Genomic DNA, 18,318 nt, shown 5'->3' with positions numbered 1-18,318 from the left:
CAGTTTTTTAAAAGCCTTTGAAAAACCTTCCCAAATGCCTGTAGGGAAGTCTAGCAGTGTGTGTCACTTGAATCTTTCTTGTCCACATGGTTTTGGTACCTTAAGAAAATAAGAGATTTGGGAAGCGTAAGTTTGACTCGTACCCAATATATTGTATTTACCCAAGTCCACTAATTCTGGGCTTTTTATAAATTTATGGTTTCTTATAACAGCCACTACCAATTTGTAATGTACAGACATAAGATTTACTGGTCCACAGTTCCCTTTATCCTCCCAGACCTTTTTTAATTGACATCACACTTCTCTGGTACCAAGCTGTTTTAAGCAGGAGGTTACAAGCTATTTAAGAGTTTAACTTTCTCACAGTTTTTCTGGAACTCTGGGGTGTGAATATCATCTGGGCCTGCTGATTTGCTTGTGCATGTTTTGTTGATTCGTTCGCTACCTTTTTGGCTGACATTTCTGCGTGAGTCAGATCTTTCGGTACATCCCTTGTAAAACAGGGTCCTGGTATGGCAGCCTCTTTAAGCACCTCTGCGGTGAACTTGGATGCAAAGATAGTTTCATTTATTCCTTGTGATTTTATTTCTTCTGAGCAATCTTTTTACTTTTTGACCAGCTTTTGTACTGTTTAACAAGTTCTTATTTGGAGGGCCACAGCTAATTTGTTCCTCAAATTCATTTTTAATCTGCATTACTCTGCTTTTACATGTAAGTTATTCCTATCGCTTTTCCCCCTTTGGAGAGGTCTCTGACCATTTGAGAATTTCCTCTTACTTCTAATAGCAAACATACATATTTTAAATAGCAAAGAGAAATAACTTCTTTAATATGTTTTATATAATCACAGATGTATGGCATCTCATCCCTTTCCTTCTGACTGGTTTGTCCTAATGAATATCCAGGGAGGTTTCTTTTATGTTTTGGTATGTTGCCTTCGGCCCCAGCTGATAAGCAATCTGGGCAAAGCAAAGTGGATGGCATGATGAAATCAGTACTTTCACCTGCAAGCAAACTTTGTTTTCAGGGATGCTGGTTGTCAGACCCGTTATGGATGCAACTGTGGTGTAACCCTTCATTTCTGCCTCTGAAGTACAATTAAGGGATTCAATAATCTCTTAAAGATCATTCAAATTCTATCATTACTTCTGTGATCTCCTCTCTTGAAACTCTACACTTGTCTTTCCTTACAAGCCTCACTCCTGAATGTGTTTTTGCCCTGTCTTTTCTGCTTTCTCCTACTTCTTGTATCATCCCTACTTCCCCCCCTCCTTATTTCATCACATTCTTCACCCTGCCTTTTGTACTTAGAAGAGGTTCCTAGTTACATCTTGTCTGGCATTGACTGTCCTTCAAATCTGCTAAATAAATTGCTAAATAATTGCTCTCGAACAATAGAGTTCAGTGTGTGCTTATGTAGCCTAGATAGGAGGAAATAATAAGTGTCTTGAATAAACAGTATCTCTTTAAGAAGTTAACCTTTACCTGGAGTGGAAAAATATGGCTATGGCACTTCAGCAAATAGGAAAAATAGAGCAGGTTTGTCACACTGTAGCTCATAGGACTGGAAATTTCCTGCAAATTAGCACTGTGTTTAAAAAGGCTGTATGAAGATTGACTTTTTCCATGATGGCCTTGGAATATCATTCTCATGATCCACTGGTAAGGAAGTAGAGTGACTGTGCTGTGACAGAGATATTCCAGTGCCCCCTTTGCAGGCACCCGCTACCCCGGCACTGAGTAATCCCCAAGGGGAAAATGGAAGTTAAGAAAGCAGAAGCAAGATTTGCTATGATCTAAGACCACAAGCCTTCATCTGACTGAAGCAAGTCTATTTATGTACATTGTGGAGAAGGTGAAGGAAGTGAAGTGTTTATCTCTTGAACTGGCAAGCAGAAAGTATTAATAAAACTGTTTCAAAACGAGAGGTTGGTTTTGCTATGTATGCTTTGGGACACTTAGAGCCACTGTGTCTGTGCAATACACATTTGTAAATTCCCAAATAAATCCCAGAATCTTGATTTCCAGATGATTCAAAAAAGCTGCTTGCATAGTTACTGGCCTTGGTCTATATGCACTATGTCCAGTAGCTGTAATTTTTATCTGTAATTTTTGTCAGTAAAGGTCCATGCATTTGGGAGCACGTATGTTCTTGGAATCAAAATTACCATCTTTTGCACAGTGATGACCCTGCTTATGCTGCTGCTTTAAAATAAACATTAATTGCCAACCTACATAATGATCTACAGTCCCGGCTCCGCAGCAGTTCCCTAGAATTCCCTTCCTTTATATTTTGCCTTTAGTCAGGTTGTTATATTTATGGTTGTTTCGTGATTTGAACAGATTGTCAAGATTCATTTTGCTTTATGGTAAGTTGGGCAGCAAAGTCGCCTTAATTTTTACAGCAGAGTTATGTTGGATTCTTGACTTTATTTATAAAATCAATTGATATCATAGTTTTTTGGAACAGACACACAAATGTATAACCAAACGAAAATTTAATTTTTATTTCTGTTAGCTTCATACGGGGTAAAGCCACCTGTTATTTCTGCAATCAGCAAACCATTGAAAAACATTTCTAAATATAACCATTTCGTGTACCTTTCTGTGTGACTTGACTCAGAAATGGTACTAAGTCCAACAAGAACTTCCGGAGGAAAAAGGCATTGTTAGTAAAATACAGAAAACAGCTTTTGGACATGAGTGAATTTTAATGCTTACACTTCAGATGTGTGCTTAGTTTCACTAGTTCTACTACTTCTATTTCCTGTTACGGTTTTGGTAGCACGTTTTGTTTTGTTTGTAATTTTGGAGACAATTCTCTGTCGTGTAATATTATGAACTGAGCTGAAAGCAACAGTATTTCTTAAAAACTTGCATTTTGATGGCTGCCCACTGCAGACCTCCAGGTCTCTTGATGCTTGATTACTGGCCTGTCCATCAGCCTGGCTGCACAGTCAGTGCCTTGTGTAGGCTGGCAGGTAGAAGTGGGCATAGGAAGTTTACTGAACTCCCTGTAGGTAAATCGTGGCAAAAGGAGGTAGAGAGATAGAAATATTAGAAGAGGAAGAGAGATTATGTGGTGAATTTGTTTGGCACCTGGAAAAAAAAAATTGCTAGCAGCATAATGGCATTGTGCACTGACTCCTTTGTACATTTGTGTGTTTAGCCAGTTACAGTAGCAGTAATTTAAGAACTATTGTCTTGCTGTTGTATAAACACTTCAGATGTTTGCTTGGCATCGCCAGTTTTGGAGATGTATAAAATGGAGAACCGTGTAGACATTGTGTTTCTCATAAAAGCAAAATATTTGCTATAGATAAAGCTGCCTACTAAGGAAATTATAAACCACATCCCAAAGAGCATACCATCAAGAAGCTTAGTTTAGAAACATGAATATATGCCAAGTATCATTACGTATATTTGAAGCGTTAAAGAAATCCTTGCAGGTACCTTTATCATTCTGCCGCTGTGCTTGGATAAGTTTTAGTGATGTTCAGATTCAAATGGTGGTTTAGAAATGCTGCTGCCTCCCGAATGCCTAGCGCATGCCATAATAGTCCTGATTTTCATTAGCTCCTGAGCCTTTGCCACTTGGCACCCGGCCGTGTTGTGGGCCTGCCTGCTACAGCCTGATTCCAGCTATGCAACCAAAAGTTAGAGTGCTGAGAACTATTTGTCACTTCAGTCGTTGTAATATCTTCGATCTGGAGAGAATTATAATTTGCTTTAACAATCATTTTCTCCTAATAGAGGTGTCGTAAAATGTTTAGCGTAAAATTAATCTCCTGTTACCCCATAGTTATCCCAAAGCAGGAGACTGGGTTATTCTGCTTTGCCATGAGTGCTCACGTATCTTTAGCCTGGTGAGGAATGCTGTGGAAGTGCCTGTGGATAAATAGACAACATGGTTTGCCCACTGGAAATACGTTTTTAATGCATTATATATAGGAAAAATAGCAAAGAGGTTTAAATATCTTGTGTCTGAGTTTACAAGGGAAAAACTATGCCTTGAACGTTGGCATGAGGCCTATTAAAAGAATGGGATTTCAGTAGGTTTCCACACTTTTCAGGTTTTCAGCCCTTGTTAAATGCAAGGCGTAGAGATGCAGGAGGAGGGTATAGCCACCTGTTAAGGACCTAATGAGCACTCATATGGAATACGACCGAAATACATACCCACTGTTGGAAGTAATGTAACAATTTAGTACTTCAAGTTCCTTTTGTTAATTAATACTAATTCTGTGGAATTAGATAGCTCCTGACAAATGGAATTTAAAAAGAAAACAATTATATAAAAAAAAAAAGGTTGGCATCTCTGATTTTGTTCTGTTATAAACCAACAGCAAATCCTAGAGAATTTGGAGAGTTACGGTAAATATCTTCTACGCAGGAGATGAATTATTAGGGGTTCTATGAAGCAAACCAGCTGGCCGTGCCTGTGTAGTCACAGGAGGACAAATCCTCTTGTCTGGCACCCAAAAGGGATTGTTGTAGGTGTTCGGTATTTTCAAAACAAGTTTTCATTGTGTCAAAACAAGTTGCAACAGGAACATAAAAATACAAAGGCATGCTACATATGTATGTATGTTCCGTGCAAAAATACTTTGTACTTCAGAAAGTGAATAATCAGGTGACGTTGATAAAGCCTGGAGAAGCTCTTTTATAATTCTAATATGGCTATGCTGTTGAAATAAGTTATATAATATGATTTTCTTGCTAAGTGTCAGCATAATAATACTAGTCAGGGAGGAATAGGTCAAAGACCTCAAGAAGCCTCAGGCTGTCCTTTACTCTGACCTACGCCCTTCTTAGTTCCTGTTTTCACCTAATTTAATTGGATGAGGGGATAACGTTGCTATTCTGGCTAATTTATGAAGATCAGTCATCTCTGGACTGGATTTTTTTCTGTCAGGATTCTGTGGATTTGAAGAAACTTGTAGGTGTCTTGCAGATGTCTTCGAGGTGCAGAAGGAAAGAAATACAAGATGCAAAATGATACAAATCCTAGAGTTGCAACTCCTCTAAAAGAAATGGACAGCAGTTGGGGCAAATACCTGGGATTCTCAGCTGTATCTAGTACAGCTGAAAGGGGTACAGTTCAGTCCTCACCTCAGTCCTGGGGTAGGTAAGTGTTTGCAGAATATTCAAACATAAACTCACTGTTGAACTTGCTGGACGATTCAGACAACAGAGGACGGCGGCGGCGAAGTGTGTCCTAGCCACAGACCCTACTCCAGAAGACTTGGAAGACTTATGCAGAACTATTCAGAGATCCCCAGGACTACAGAAGTGCCTGGCCCAGTCAGATATGTTAGCTTGAAAAGGCTGAGGAAAAGAACCCCACATTTTCCTGTATGCCTTGCCTAGACTAGGAGAAAAAGGATGTATTTATCAAATATATTAACTACTATGATTTTGAATACACTAAGGTTGTTCTATAATTAAAGCCTAGTATTTTCAGAATTAAACCATAGTCAGAGTAGATACTAAAACGTTTTACAAGAATAAATTAGAATATTGAAATAATGGGTAGTATTTAAGAATAAAGTTTGCTCTCAAAGCCAATAGTAGGAAAAATCCAAATACAATACCTGTGTCTGTCTTCTGATGAGAAGGAAAATAATACATGCGCTTGGTACGGTGAGAAAAAGTAATGACAGCCCATGTGTCTTTGTGAAAAGATGGAGATTTCGGCTCAAGGGCTTTAATTTGCCAGTAAAGAATGTGCAAGGGCAGAATACACTCTGCTGTAGTAGACATGTTGCTATACAGCTAAGTCTGTACTTGATGTGGACCATCAGGATTACTTCATCCCCTTCCTTTTCCTCAAATCATCTCTTGATGGAAAAGGCACTTGAAACTACCACCTCTTGAGCTGAAACACACAAAATATATGAGTGCAAATAGGGCTAGCATGGATGAATTTGAGATCAGCATGCTGAAAAACTTGGCACTCTTGAACTGAGGAGTTTAAGGGGAATCTATTTTGTGAATGACTCAGGAAGATGATTCATCGCCCCATGATGAATATCCTTGTCCCAGACACAAAAAGCAGAAATCTCATTGGTACAGCATTTTGTATGCTTTTTTCCTCACGAAGTTTGAATCTCTGTGTTCTGCTCCAAACTTCCCACACAAAGATTTTAAGAGAAATAGAAACACCTAGACAACTCTTAACTTTATTACACAATGAGCGGTAACTAGAACACCATTGTATAGTTGGCTATAGCACCAGTCAAGCAAAAGCAACAGCAGAAAACAAGTGCATTACACTTTTAGAATGCTTTCATCATAAATATATGTGAGGTGTTTGCTGGGACATCACAGCTACATAATTTAAAATCTTTGCAGATTTTCAGCATAGGAATTTGAAGGCAAAAGGTATTATCAAATGGTCAATGCAGATTTTCTACCAACTACGTTTTAAAAACCCAGCACTAAGTTATACTGGAAAAAACGTTACAATTAGAGTGAAATTTCACAAAAGCATGTGAATTCTGAGTCAAGTATGTTTTAAGCACTGCAAATCCACAGCCTAGGATTTAGACATGCATGGGCTTCTGGAGACCTTGTACCACAGTCAGTGTTTTATATCACTAGAAAACATGTAAACAAGAAGTGATCCAATTCTACCTTCTTTTAGATACTTACGGTTTGCAATAGGAAGACTTTCTTTCCACTGGATAATAAGGTGAAGGAAAGATAAGTGCTTTACTTTCAGCAGATGTCCTTGAGCATAGCACCTGAAATTCAATGTACCGTATCAAGTGTATATAGTAGTTAACTACAGTGAAATGTGTTATTTTCTGGAGTGCTGAAGAAAAATTTCCATAGAAACCCCATAACTTGCTACCTTGAACTTGGAAAATGACCATTTGAGGGAACAAAACCAAATAGACAAAAAACAATAGATTCTTACAGTAAGACACTCAGCAAAGAGTTAGACATGTGCCTGTATGCGTATATAGATTGGCACCCACTCTAAGCTGAAAAGAAAGTGACTCTTTAAACAATGTTTAAGCTAAGATCTAAACCATTATGAGAGGGATGCAGAGCCATTGCACTCAACACTCGTAAAGAATATCTGTGGACTTTGTTCAAACCAGTTTCTCTGTACTTGAAGGAGCATTTTATGCGGTTCTTCTGAACTTGGTGTAAGTTCAGCGTGACACAGACCCACAGAGAACACGGTAGAGTAAAGCAGGGGAAAGAAGGAACTCCACGTTTCCCAGAAAGGAAAAAAGCATTGGTCAAAAACTGATTTCTGCCATATGACACAGCCTAGAGAAACCATAGATCAAGTTAGCTTTCTGCATCTTCAGTGTAATTCAACAGGTACCCAAATTACTGAATTTTTTTTAATAACAGTTCTCTAGAGCTGAAAAGCATATCTAGTGGATGTAAAAATAATTTCAAAACACTTCTGAGATACTTGAAAGTATCATGTGGCAAAGTGTCTGAAACAAAAAATTGAGAGATTTTTATGTGAATTCCTGTGGTGTAGCACAGATCAAAGTTATTGAGAGTGTAAATTCGTGTGAATAGGTTTATGTGATAGGGTATGAGAAATGAATCTTTTTCCAAAGTTCATGTTTACATTCATGGTTTCTCTGTGCCTGTATGTGCAGGATACTGGAGTATGAGTGTTTCTATCAATTAAAAACCTTTCTAAAAGGAATAGTATTCCATGTGAAAGAGACCCTCACCATCCAGTCTGTAGAAGAGTATTGTCCTTCAAAAAATTTTGTATTTCTTTTAATGTTATTTTGTGTAATCCATTGTGATGAAATATGTCCATGTCATGGTCCTATTTGTGTGTAAACATGTACACTTTGACCTCAGTGCCAGTTGGCTCATAGATGAAACTTACTTGGCCAGTAATTGGTGCTTGTTCTGTTCCTCCTTACTGGTAATCTCTGCAGGGGAGAAAAAAGTCAGAATTTCTGTTTCACAGGGAATTAAAATATTTTTAACATACAGTTTTGTCCCAAACTTCAGATGAAAAGTTCTGAAAAAAATTTTGCTTGGAACGTGAAAAAAAATGCAGTTAATGTGACGCTATAATGCATCTGCTAGCAGTAGCACAATGCCTTCTGGAAGCAGAAGTTTTAATGATTTATCCCATCATTCTTCATTAACTGGGTCCTTTGAAGAGACTACTTCTGCTGTTATGTTTATACTTATGACTCCTGCGATACACCAGGGCCTTGTATATGTGACTAGATACATCATCTCCGAGATGCTGGACCACAGATAAGGAGGTTAATATCAAACTGATTGTTTAAGCTCAGTTCTGCAAACCAGAACATCTCTTCTCAGATCAATCCAAACTGAAGTACCTCATTCTTTTCCTTCTTTTCCTGATGAGAACTCAGTAGCATTTCCATAGAAATGCATACAACTGGGTAAAAATGTAATTTTCCATTGGAAAAGTCATATGATTTAACAAAAGATAATTCCAGCAAGCTCTAATAATGAGTAAAGTCTTTGCTGCCTGTTCTACTCCTTCATATATACTCAAAATAAGTCTTGTTACTTTTATATACTAACACTTGCCATTCCCTCCCTATATGTAGTGTTGATTAATATCGAAGCAGTTCAGCCTCCCTTCTCCTACTTCCCCGTCTTTCCTCTTCAGTCTGTTAAATATGCTGTAGCTGATACAGTGCTATCAAGTATATTGTGCTTTTGGATCTCTTTGCAGGGTCTTTTTCATTTTGGTTTGGGGGGGGGCTAAATTTATTTTTGTGTGTGTGTGATGAACCATGATTATCTAAATGTTTTTTCCAAAATCTCTTTATCTCAGATACGTAGGGTGCGTGGGAGAGGGGCAGAAATGGAGGAACATATCCTGGGTAAAGATGTGGTACTACATTCGCTTCTAGTCTGGACAAGACCACAAACGATAAGGGCAAATTTAAGCATGTACTTTAAAGTATGGAAATAAAAGAGTAGACATTTAGAAATTATGAAGTACTAATGGAATTTTTGAAATGTATGGAACATCTCCAAGAGGTTCATATGAACTACCAGTGAAATGACATCCTCTTCGAAAAAGTACATCTGATCAGAATGTAGGGAGGTGTTAGAATTAGTTTTGCAGCAAAGGATACAAGCTCTACTGCAGGAATCAGTGAAAAGAAAGGATGCTGGTGTAGATAAAGATGGTGTGGGAGGGTGCATGTGGTATCAGAAGCATTCATTCTAGAATTTACCTGACAGAAAAGTCATTGAAATATAATGCAGTAAGTGTGGTTTTAATACAAAGCACAGAAATGCTATAAAGCAGGTGTTTCAGAAAAGAAATAGAATGTAGGAAAATACTTCTGCTTATATCCCATTTAGTGATTAAGAATTTTTACAGTTTAGGAAGAGGGAAGTTTTAAGCAACATTTATCAAGTCAGTTAAGTTAGTGGTCAAGGATTGGAACAGGCTGCCCAGGGAGATGGTGGAGTCACCATCACTGGAGGTGTTCAAAAACACTTGTAGACGTGGCACTGCAGGACATGGTTTAGTGGGCATGGTGGTGTTGGGTTGATGGTTGGACGTGATGATCTTACAGGTCTTCTCCAGCCTTAATGATTCTGTGATTCTGTGAAGAAGAGCATGTGCATGGAAGAAGAGTCTGCAGAGAAGCTATCAAAGGGGAAGGAAGAAGCTGCTTAAAATAAGCAAGCAGAGGAAATAGGAATAGGGTGATAGATCCTGTCATTGACAATGTGCAAGTGATATTCCTTGAGCTAACAAAATGACATAGAGCTGACCGGAACATACCTAGGCTACAATTTCAAATGTATGCTATAAACACACAAATACAGAAACGGCATTCAACTGTTAAGATCGGATGACAGGCATACCTTCTCAGCTGGTTTATGTATGCATGTGTGCCAGGATGAACAATCACTTTTGTGAGCATAATTATGAGGGCTGCTTTCGGAACTTTGTTTTAATAAATTGCAGTGTGTTTTGTAAATACACAGCACAATCTATGCATGCTATAAAATGTGCGTGCTGGTTTTGCTGCTTTTCTTTTCCATTTCTGGGCTCAACTTCTCAGTCCAGAAATGCATTTACTTTCTATTGCTCTGTTAACCTTTGGACGGCATCTCGTGTGTGTTTACAGCTTTTGTACAAAAGCTGACTGCAGCTATCTGTTAATTAATTTGCCAGGCATAACTTCACAAAGAGAGGGGAGCATTCTCTTTTGTGATCTTGCAACGTTTTTAAATGTGAGGCGGTATGATTGGTGTTCAATGATTGCCAAAAGTTCTACCTGAACTTTTAAATGCTTATCACGATTGTGAAGACGATCAGCTTATGTTTTCTTCAGGAGGTATACCAGCAGAGAAATCAGTAACATAATTAACATAATTGCAGCTATTTTCACTTTGGATTTCCTTTTTTTTTTTTTTATGGGGAAAACAGGAGGAGGTTCTCCTTGCATAGAAATTTATAAAGACCAGTGATAAGAACAGAAAAAAAAATGTTTTTAAAAAAAAATTTAGAGAAAGTGAAAGTTCGACGCAGGAAGTAGTAGTCAGAATGGTGAAGCAGCTTCTAATACAACTTGCAAATAAAGGGTATCATTTGGACATATGAAATATGTTTAATACATGTTTGAGTATTTCAGTGCAATAAACTCAAAGGTACAGTTCAAACACAATTTTGGATACTTAGGTTCAGCTCATTTTACAGTTATATGAGTCATTCAATTCTTTGTAAAGAAGATAGACTAAGATTCAACATATAGAAAGCACATCTTAATTTATAGAATAATGTTCTGTCTTTCAGAGTCTAAGAAAAGGAATTACAGTTCATCCAAAGTGTTAGTATTTATTCACTAGATCTTATGTAAACTATTGCCATTGACAGTGACTCTGTATTGCGTCAAGGGTTCTGTAAGGAGACAGATAAAGAGCTTATCTCCTGCACGTATTCTGACTTCTCTTCGTGATTTTCCTACTCCATTGACTTGGCGGTCTTTGGGCCTTTGGTATCATATGTGAAGCTTTCTTCAATATAGGGGGGAAAAAACCAAATTTTTATCCCAGAAACATGGTGAACGTCAACTGCATCAAAAAGTCCGTTATAAAATGCTGCAGGCAGTGGCATAGCCACACTTGTGGCTCATCTAAGTGTTTCTCGCTTTTACAGCCGTTCAAAGGTATATTTTCCAGTACATCATACAGTTTATCTCTAGAGCTTTGCATTGGATAAAATATGGATGGCTCATCAGGCTCTTCTGACAGTGTCAAGTTACTGATGTTGACCACATTAAGAGGTTAGTGGTGAGGACACTGTAAGAAGGAAGTACTGCTGGGTCTAGAAAGCTGAAGTGTATGGACCTGCTGCGTGCTAAAAACTCATGAGAAAAACACTACCCATTTATGAGATCTAATAACGGACTGAGCATGGTAACATGCTTCTCTGTTAAAACCCTGGCTACATACATGCACACACCATGTTCTCCATTTACTCCTTCCTAACCATGCATTATTCTTTTTTTCACTAGGGCATATTTCAAAACGTTTGTCCCTCAGTTCCAGGAGGCAGCATTTGCTAATGGGAAGCTTTAGGCAGCCTCGGGCACGGAGATGATACCGGACAGATCCTTCAGTCTGCACGTGTCCTGTCAGCCTGCAAGAAGAATGCCTGGAAATGGGTTGGACTGTCTTGATAGGTGCTTTCTTGCCTCTGAAATGGTTTTGGTAGCTTCAGTTATTGTCAGATTTCTGAAACAAAGACCTCACTAGCATGCTTAAAGCTGAATGTTTGGTATTCGTCCTGTCCCTTTACCTCTACCACCACTGTTCCTTTATATATCCACTGGATTAAATTTAAAAGGGCATGTTTTGATATGTTAACATTTTCTTGTGCCAACAATGTCCTGTATGTTATGCCTTGTTTCCTTGTCTTCAGATGGTGTAAAATGGATAATTTTTTTTCCCACGCAAATACTATGTAATTTGTATATTTAGTTAACATTTCCAGCTTATCCTAAGAAAATATAAAACTGCCATATGTACCAGGAATGCCTAATGGACTGTACAGTGCCATATTCTGCCTTGGAGGTTTGCGTCTCACTGTGGTTGTTATTCTCAGAGGTATGGATATGAGTTGCACTGTTCAATTCTCAGTGCCTTTCAAGCTAGTCTGATATTAATATGGCAAGGTATTGGAGGGGATTTTTTAATATTTCAGTTGAAACTCATCTTATATGAAATGCTATGCTCTTATGCTTTGTTTTTATTTCCAGTTGTGCAATTTTGGTGCTTTTCTAATTAAGTCCCCTTGCCATTATGAAAAAGTTCTACTTCTTCAGTACCGATGTGCAAGGAACTAGTTATATAAATCAGTATATAACTAAAATAAAGCTGTTTCATAGGCCTGTAATTTTTCCAAGTAAGATAAATACTGCTAAGAAGCAGACTTTCAACAAAGGAATGAATGATGTCTTGGAAAATAACTGATGAAATAATGTAAGGCTATAGGTATTTAGCTTAATGCTTAAGTTCAACATGTCTTCTCAGAAATAATTTTAAGTGTATATAACTGGAAACGTTACCTCCCCTAATTCTGAAACGCCAAATGCAAAATCCCACCTATTCATCCTTTCTTTTACGCTTGTGTCAGGCGCACCAGTTGGGGCTAACTGTCACAATGTCACTTCCCAAATTAATTTGTAAATAGACCAGGGTACTTTCCAGTAAGGAATAAAATTAACAGTGTATGTTGCTTATAAATGGCATATGGAAAATGTGCCCTACTTCTTCTAAATATAAGGAACTAAATGAATAGTATGCAGATGATACAGTGGCACTGGAAAACATTTAATTTGAAATTATTCACTATAGCACCACTATCTGCTTATTCAATGAAATTTCATCAAATTACTTGATTGGCAGCTTTCTCCTACCCTTTCTAAAATTTGTTATTTTACATTAAAAATAGTGCTTTCCAGGGGAATGTCCGCCTAGGAGATGTAGATGGGTTTTGAGCAGTGAAGCTTAATAATTAAGAATTATGCAAATAATTCGCCTCTAGAAACTACGGGTAATTTTAGCTAGTTTATAGGCAAAATTTTAGTTTATGTTTAATACTGAAGTTCTTGGCTGGAAATTAAGCAGCAAACAACATCAGAAGCCTTATTCCAAGTCTATGGAGGAGGGGGCATATTCTGTCCTGTGACCCACCCCCTTGTGACTCTCGCTGCATTTTCTGAGGGCTGTAAATGGCTCCAAAGGTCTGAGCCTGAATTCCCTCATTGGAGGCATTGCATTAGGATTTGCATGCAAACCAAAACTTAAAGCAGATGTGGAGGGTAATGGTTTTATGTGAATAGCAAAACTGTAACTGAACAACCTTAAATGGCTGAAAACAGGCACTGTTTGGTATACTGGGATGATCTCACATCTGCATTTCTTCAGGTAAAAGTCAAAGCCACACACACATATTCAAGAATAAGCTAACTCTTGTGAATGGGGTGGGAGAAGGAGGATGGCTAATGAAAAACATTTATTCTCATAGTGCTCAAAATCTGATAGAAACAATCTCTAGCATTTTCAAAAGGTAAAACCCAAACCTTCAAGTTGCATCAGTAGATTCCTGGAGTCTTACACTTTATAACCTTACACTTTATAACCTTGTTTTTGACTCAGTATTGTAGTGATTGCTCCATGAACACAGTGTTTGCTTTATATACCTGCTTGTCCAAGTGGTACCAGTATTTTTTTTAATCTTTTCAGAAGTTACCATGATTCAAAGGCTAGCAATTGCAAAACATTTCAGAAGGAGGTCCGCTCTTCAGCATTAATATGCATTTTCAACCAAAAATACATCCTTCACCTCAGTCCTAGTAATTTTGGTCAAAGGACTGCTTTATTATTAAGATCTAAGAGTTTTAGAAGCCATGTAAGAAAGGACTTTAAGAATATAAAAAGCCTATGCCAGCAATTCCTTATGTTGAATTCAGTGATGTTTCACTAACTTTTCTCTAGCATATATGGAAATGTGCCAATGGTTTCAGTCTAATTTTACTTCATGCCACAACTGGTAGTATTTTGGAAAAAAAAAAGAAAAAGGTAGAAGAGTTGAGAAACTGAACTGTTTGGGCTTAAGATAAAGTCTGCAAGCTTATCAAATTTTAGATTAAAAGAAAAGGCATTTTTGTTACACTTAATGAACATATTCTATATTCAAAGCCGCTCTGCACTCTTTGACCTGCACAGTATTTTATGGAGCCTTTCCTGATAGTTCTCAGAAGAATGTATTGGGGGTGTTAGCACTACAAATGGGGTAATGGGAGGAAAGGCATAGAAATGAGTAAACTCTTCTCTCCAGAAGGAGGATTGCTATATCAATACTACATCGGAAAAGAGAGTTAGTTTTAATAATTTTATATTGAATCAAGTATCTGTTGAAGGCATTTAAGATAGCCACAAAAGTTGTAATCTAGTAAGATGGAGTTATTTCAGTTATCTCCTGTTTTATGATAATATTCATTGTGGCCTGTTTAATGGCAATGAGACTTTCAGCGCTTTATTTCCTATTACATGATTTATGCAATTAAAATGAGCAGTCAGACGTAGGCTAGTTTCTTTGGTTTATGAGAACCACAAAACATAGGAGAAAAATAGCAATGTTATGAACATATTGAAAAGCCCAAGTTCTACTCTGCCATAATTTTGATTGAAAGAATGCAGTAAGTCTCTAGTTACTAAACTCCACTAATGCATGATTTTCCAAAGGTCCTTGAGGTGCAAACTTACAGTCAAGCCTTGATTCATCTGCATATGTAATCCACTGTGCTAGAAGTAATCTTTCGGATTCAGAGTTAGACTTCTTGTGAACTTGCTGGAAAGACTGGACAAACAGCTGGCAGAATAAATAAAAGTTCACTATATCATATGTAGTTTGGCCTTCACTGATCTTTCTGTTGTGCTGGTCATCACTTTGTTGATCAGCACGTTTCATTTGCTGAACCAGCAACATTTTCAGTATCATCTGTGTCCTTGAACATCCTCCCATTCATATATGGAGTAGACATGACTCAGTTTTTGAGAAGAAATCATTTCTAGAATTAGCAGGGATCTCCTACGCATTGGTAGACCCTCACTAGGCATGTTTCTATGCGAGTTTCCTTCCCCTCATCCTGTCTGGCACTCGTGGCAGTAAGCATCTTTGGTGAATCAGTCAGAAGGCGAGATTTAGCAATGAAGTGCAGTACCTTAAGTCTTACTTCAGGTGGTTTTACACAGAGACTTCTTACCTAGGAAAGAGGGGAATAGGTTTGGTTAGTCTCTGTCAAGCAGCGCCTCCTAAAAGAAGGCTGGGGGTGTAACAAAAGTCAAAAACCAGTTTAAGTAGTGAGTAGGGACTGCTGCTTGGGCATCTTCCTCCTCCCGTGTCAGTACCCTTAACAACTGGAGAAGCAGCAGGCAATAGAAACCCACAGTAGCATGTGAGGGTCACCCCTGCAGGTCTGAAATACGTTTCTAATACCACGTCTACACAGCAGCGATACACGGAGATGAAGGGGAGGTGTCCTCTGTCAGCAGAGAAGAGGAGTTTCTCAGCCTTCCAACTTTGTGAGAAAGGCATGGTGCAAGGAGGTAACAAGCTTTGGACATGGCTTCTGAATGTTACTGTTAATTACAGGGTGCTGTCCTTTCCCTGTGAAGCAAATTAAGTCTGTGACCAAACTGACTGCCAGTGAACTCTCTTCCCTTAAATTACTTATGTCTCTGTAATTGATGTATTGTAACCTAAAGGTTACACTGTTTCTTACTTCTTAAATGTTACTGAAAATCCTTTGTCATCTCCTTTTCAGTTTTTATTTTCAGGTGTCTGTAATGTTCTGACAATTTTGTTTCATCCTTACTAGTTACTGCTATTTTTATCAACTTTGAGGTTTATGTTTTAACAAGGCAACCAGTAGTTGTTCCAAGTGTGTGCCAGCGTCGAATGGACCTACATTAAATACGAAATGATTTGATGTAAAAATAATCAGTCTTACTGTAGAAACTGTTTTTTATTTATTAGGCTGAGTATTGCATTCTCCGCAACAGAATAATTCTGAGAAAATACTCTGTTGTTACCCAGAACAGAGAGGATAATTATGCTGACGGCATTGGATACATTTTTTGCACCAAATCTTAGTTTAATTCGCATCTTAGCATCAGCAGGGGGAAAGTGTATTCTCCTTTTCTGAAGGAAGCCTGCACCTAAATAAACCATTGATCAGGCTATATCTTTTCCTGTTTGTACTTTGAAACAATAGGGTTTGTCCCTATAGGCAAAGCCAGTAAAAGTCTGAACAATGTACATCAACAGTACGGGTTTTTGTCTTTTTTTTTTTACTGACTTCTGTAGATTCAGAGAATAATTTCAAACTTTGCACTGGGAGAAGGTAAACAACAAAGATATCAGAAACATGCAAGTAATTTTAGCTATGTAAGAAATAAAAGACTAGCAGCATTATTCTGCAAGAACTCAAAGGTTCTGCCATATATTTCTAAGCATGTGGCTTGAAAAGCCGTGGCGTGTAGGTGATTTTAGTGCTGCTTTTCCTATTTTATTCCCTGTCTTACGTTTAAAAGCTCAATTCTTGCTTCCAAGGCACTGCACAAACACCATTTTGTTAAAATGGTAGTTACCAAGCAAAAAGGCAGGGGGGAAACTGGGATCAGCTGCTGAAAATAGGTCTTAAATCATCAAGAAATCAACAAAGGAAGCAAGGTTTGGCGGCTGCCCTGCCACTTGCTGAGTCTACAATATGGGCCTTCAAACGTGTCCCCAGTGCAAATTAAAAAAAATACAGGAGGTTTTTCTTGCAGCACTAAAGAATAAACACAGTTTTAAACAACAGGAAGTAAAGCAAGCATTTAATTGCAGGCATGAAAAGCAAAATACACACTAGAAGCCTAACGTTATTTGTGCCTAGAGCTCCCCGTTTCTCCTGTCACCAGAGAGGGTGAAGAATTAAAGCCTCGTGCTGCAGCTGCCTGTGGAGAAAATTGATCCTTGGGGTGCTCCGTGTTTTCATCAAACTCTATTTAAACCCTAATGATGCTTTTTCTATCCCTGAGGATGGCAACGTGGTACCAGGGAAAAGCAAATCTGACGCTATCAGGGGTTTCTGTTCCACTGCTGCTCCATTTCAAGCCCTTGATTTGGGTGGGGTGAGTACTTTGTAAGTCATCAGGCCTGCCAGCAAACAGGGTACGTTTTATTTCCTCGGTGTTTAATCAAAATGATTCAAGCTGATTATAATTTGACATCTTGTTTCCTTTATTCCACTGTCCCTTTCAGCAAAAGTTTTTTAGTACTTGTTTAAAAATCAGAGCCGTCAAGGTTATTTGTGTCTTTCAAAGGGGGTGTAGCGCTGGTGTGAGAGTAGCAGCTCGAGGTTGGAGCCGTGCATTTCTTCTCTGAACTGCACAGTCAGCAGCAGCCCGAGCATGGCGCACCCCTCCCAGCAAACCTCACTTGAACTCGGTCTGACAGGATGACAACCAGGAGTGACAAAAACTCTGACCTTTTTCTGCTTTTCCTCAGTGGGCTAGCGAAACGGCCTCAGTCGCTGTACGTAGCCTCCTCCGCTACCCAGGTCCCCCTTGCTCCCTCTCCATGAGATCCCAGCTGCAGGAGGTAACAGGCTTTGGTTGCTCAGCAGCTGAGGTTAGGTTCATTTTTGTATGTGACAGAGGAGCTGTGCCAGAGAGGAATGCCACCCTGCTGCTGCTGAAGCCGGGCATTTCCTCTTAACACCTTGATGGGAAAAAGCAGCTGCAAAATCCAGCTGCAACTCAAGCCCAGCCCTGCCAGCTAAGGGCGATTTCTTGTGTGTTTTGGCCAACTGAGCCTGCTCTCTATTCAGCTGTCTCTATTCTACCAGAGAGCGGACGCTGCAGAAAACTTTCTCCTTGCATCGCCAGCCCTAGAGGCACACAGAAAGTTCAGGGGCCATCAGCAGCCAGCTTCCCATCTGAACTTTTCTATCCTCCCTACGAGAAAGGGAAGCAAAATATCCAAATAAAAATCTGTGTTATCGAAACAGTTTGTTTCTTACATTTCTTCAGTTCCGTGGCTTGTTTCAATGGTTGTTTTATCATTGCTTTCTGGTGAAAAAGATACTGCAGCATGCTGCGTTGCCTAGACTTTCTGCACCGATCTCTGGGTCCCATGTATCCAGTGGGTGCTGCGTCTCAGCACCTCTGTTTGCCTCTGGACCACAGGGGTGCTCTCAGGCAGCCCAGAGGTGAACTGGGAAAGAGGATGGCATCTTCTGGTTTCAGCAAGAAAGAGGTGAGTTT

General features: G+C 38.8%; 1 protein-coding gene across 2 annotated transcripts in view; it reads left to right on the top strand.

The window, feature by feature from the left end:
* The window catches only part of BABAM2 (BRISC and BRCA1 A complex member 2), a 178,331-nt gene extending 162,149 nt beyond the window's left edge, over positions 1-16,182 (top strand). For both annotated transcript variants that reach the window (XM_059835711.1, XM_059835714.1), the window contains exon 12: positions 11,517-16,182. In XM_059835711.1, coding sequence (XP_059691694.1) covers positions 11,517-11,580 — 64 coding nt within the window. In that variant the 3' untranslated portion in view covers positions 11,581-16,182. The remainder of the gene's footprint in view (positions 1-11,516) is intronic.
* The last annotated feature ends 2,136 nt before the right edge of the window (positions 16,183-18,318 follow it).

This window comes from Gavia stellata, chromosome 2, assembly GCF_030936135.1.
Source record: "Gavia stellata isolate bGavSte3 chromosome 2, bGavSte3.hap2, whole genome shotgun sequence".
Taxonomy (NCBI): domain Eukaryota; kingdom Metazoa; phylum Chordata; class Aves; order Gaviiformes; family Gaviidae; genus Gavia; species Gavia stellata.
The sequence above is the reverse complement of the archived record's forward strand: the minus strand, read 5'-3'. Positions and strand labels throughout refer to the sequence as shown.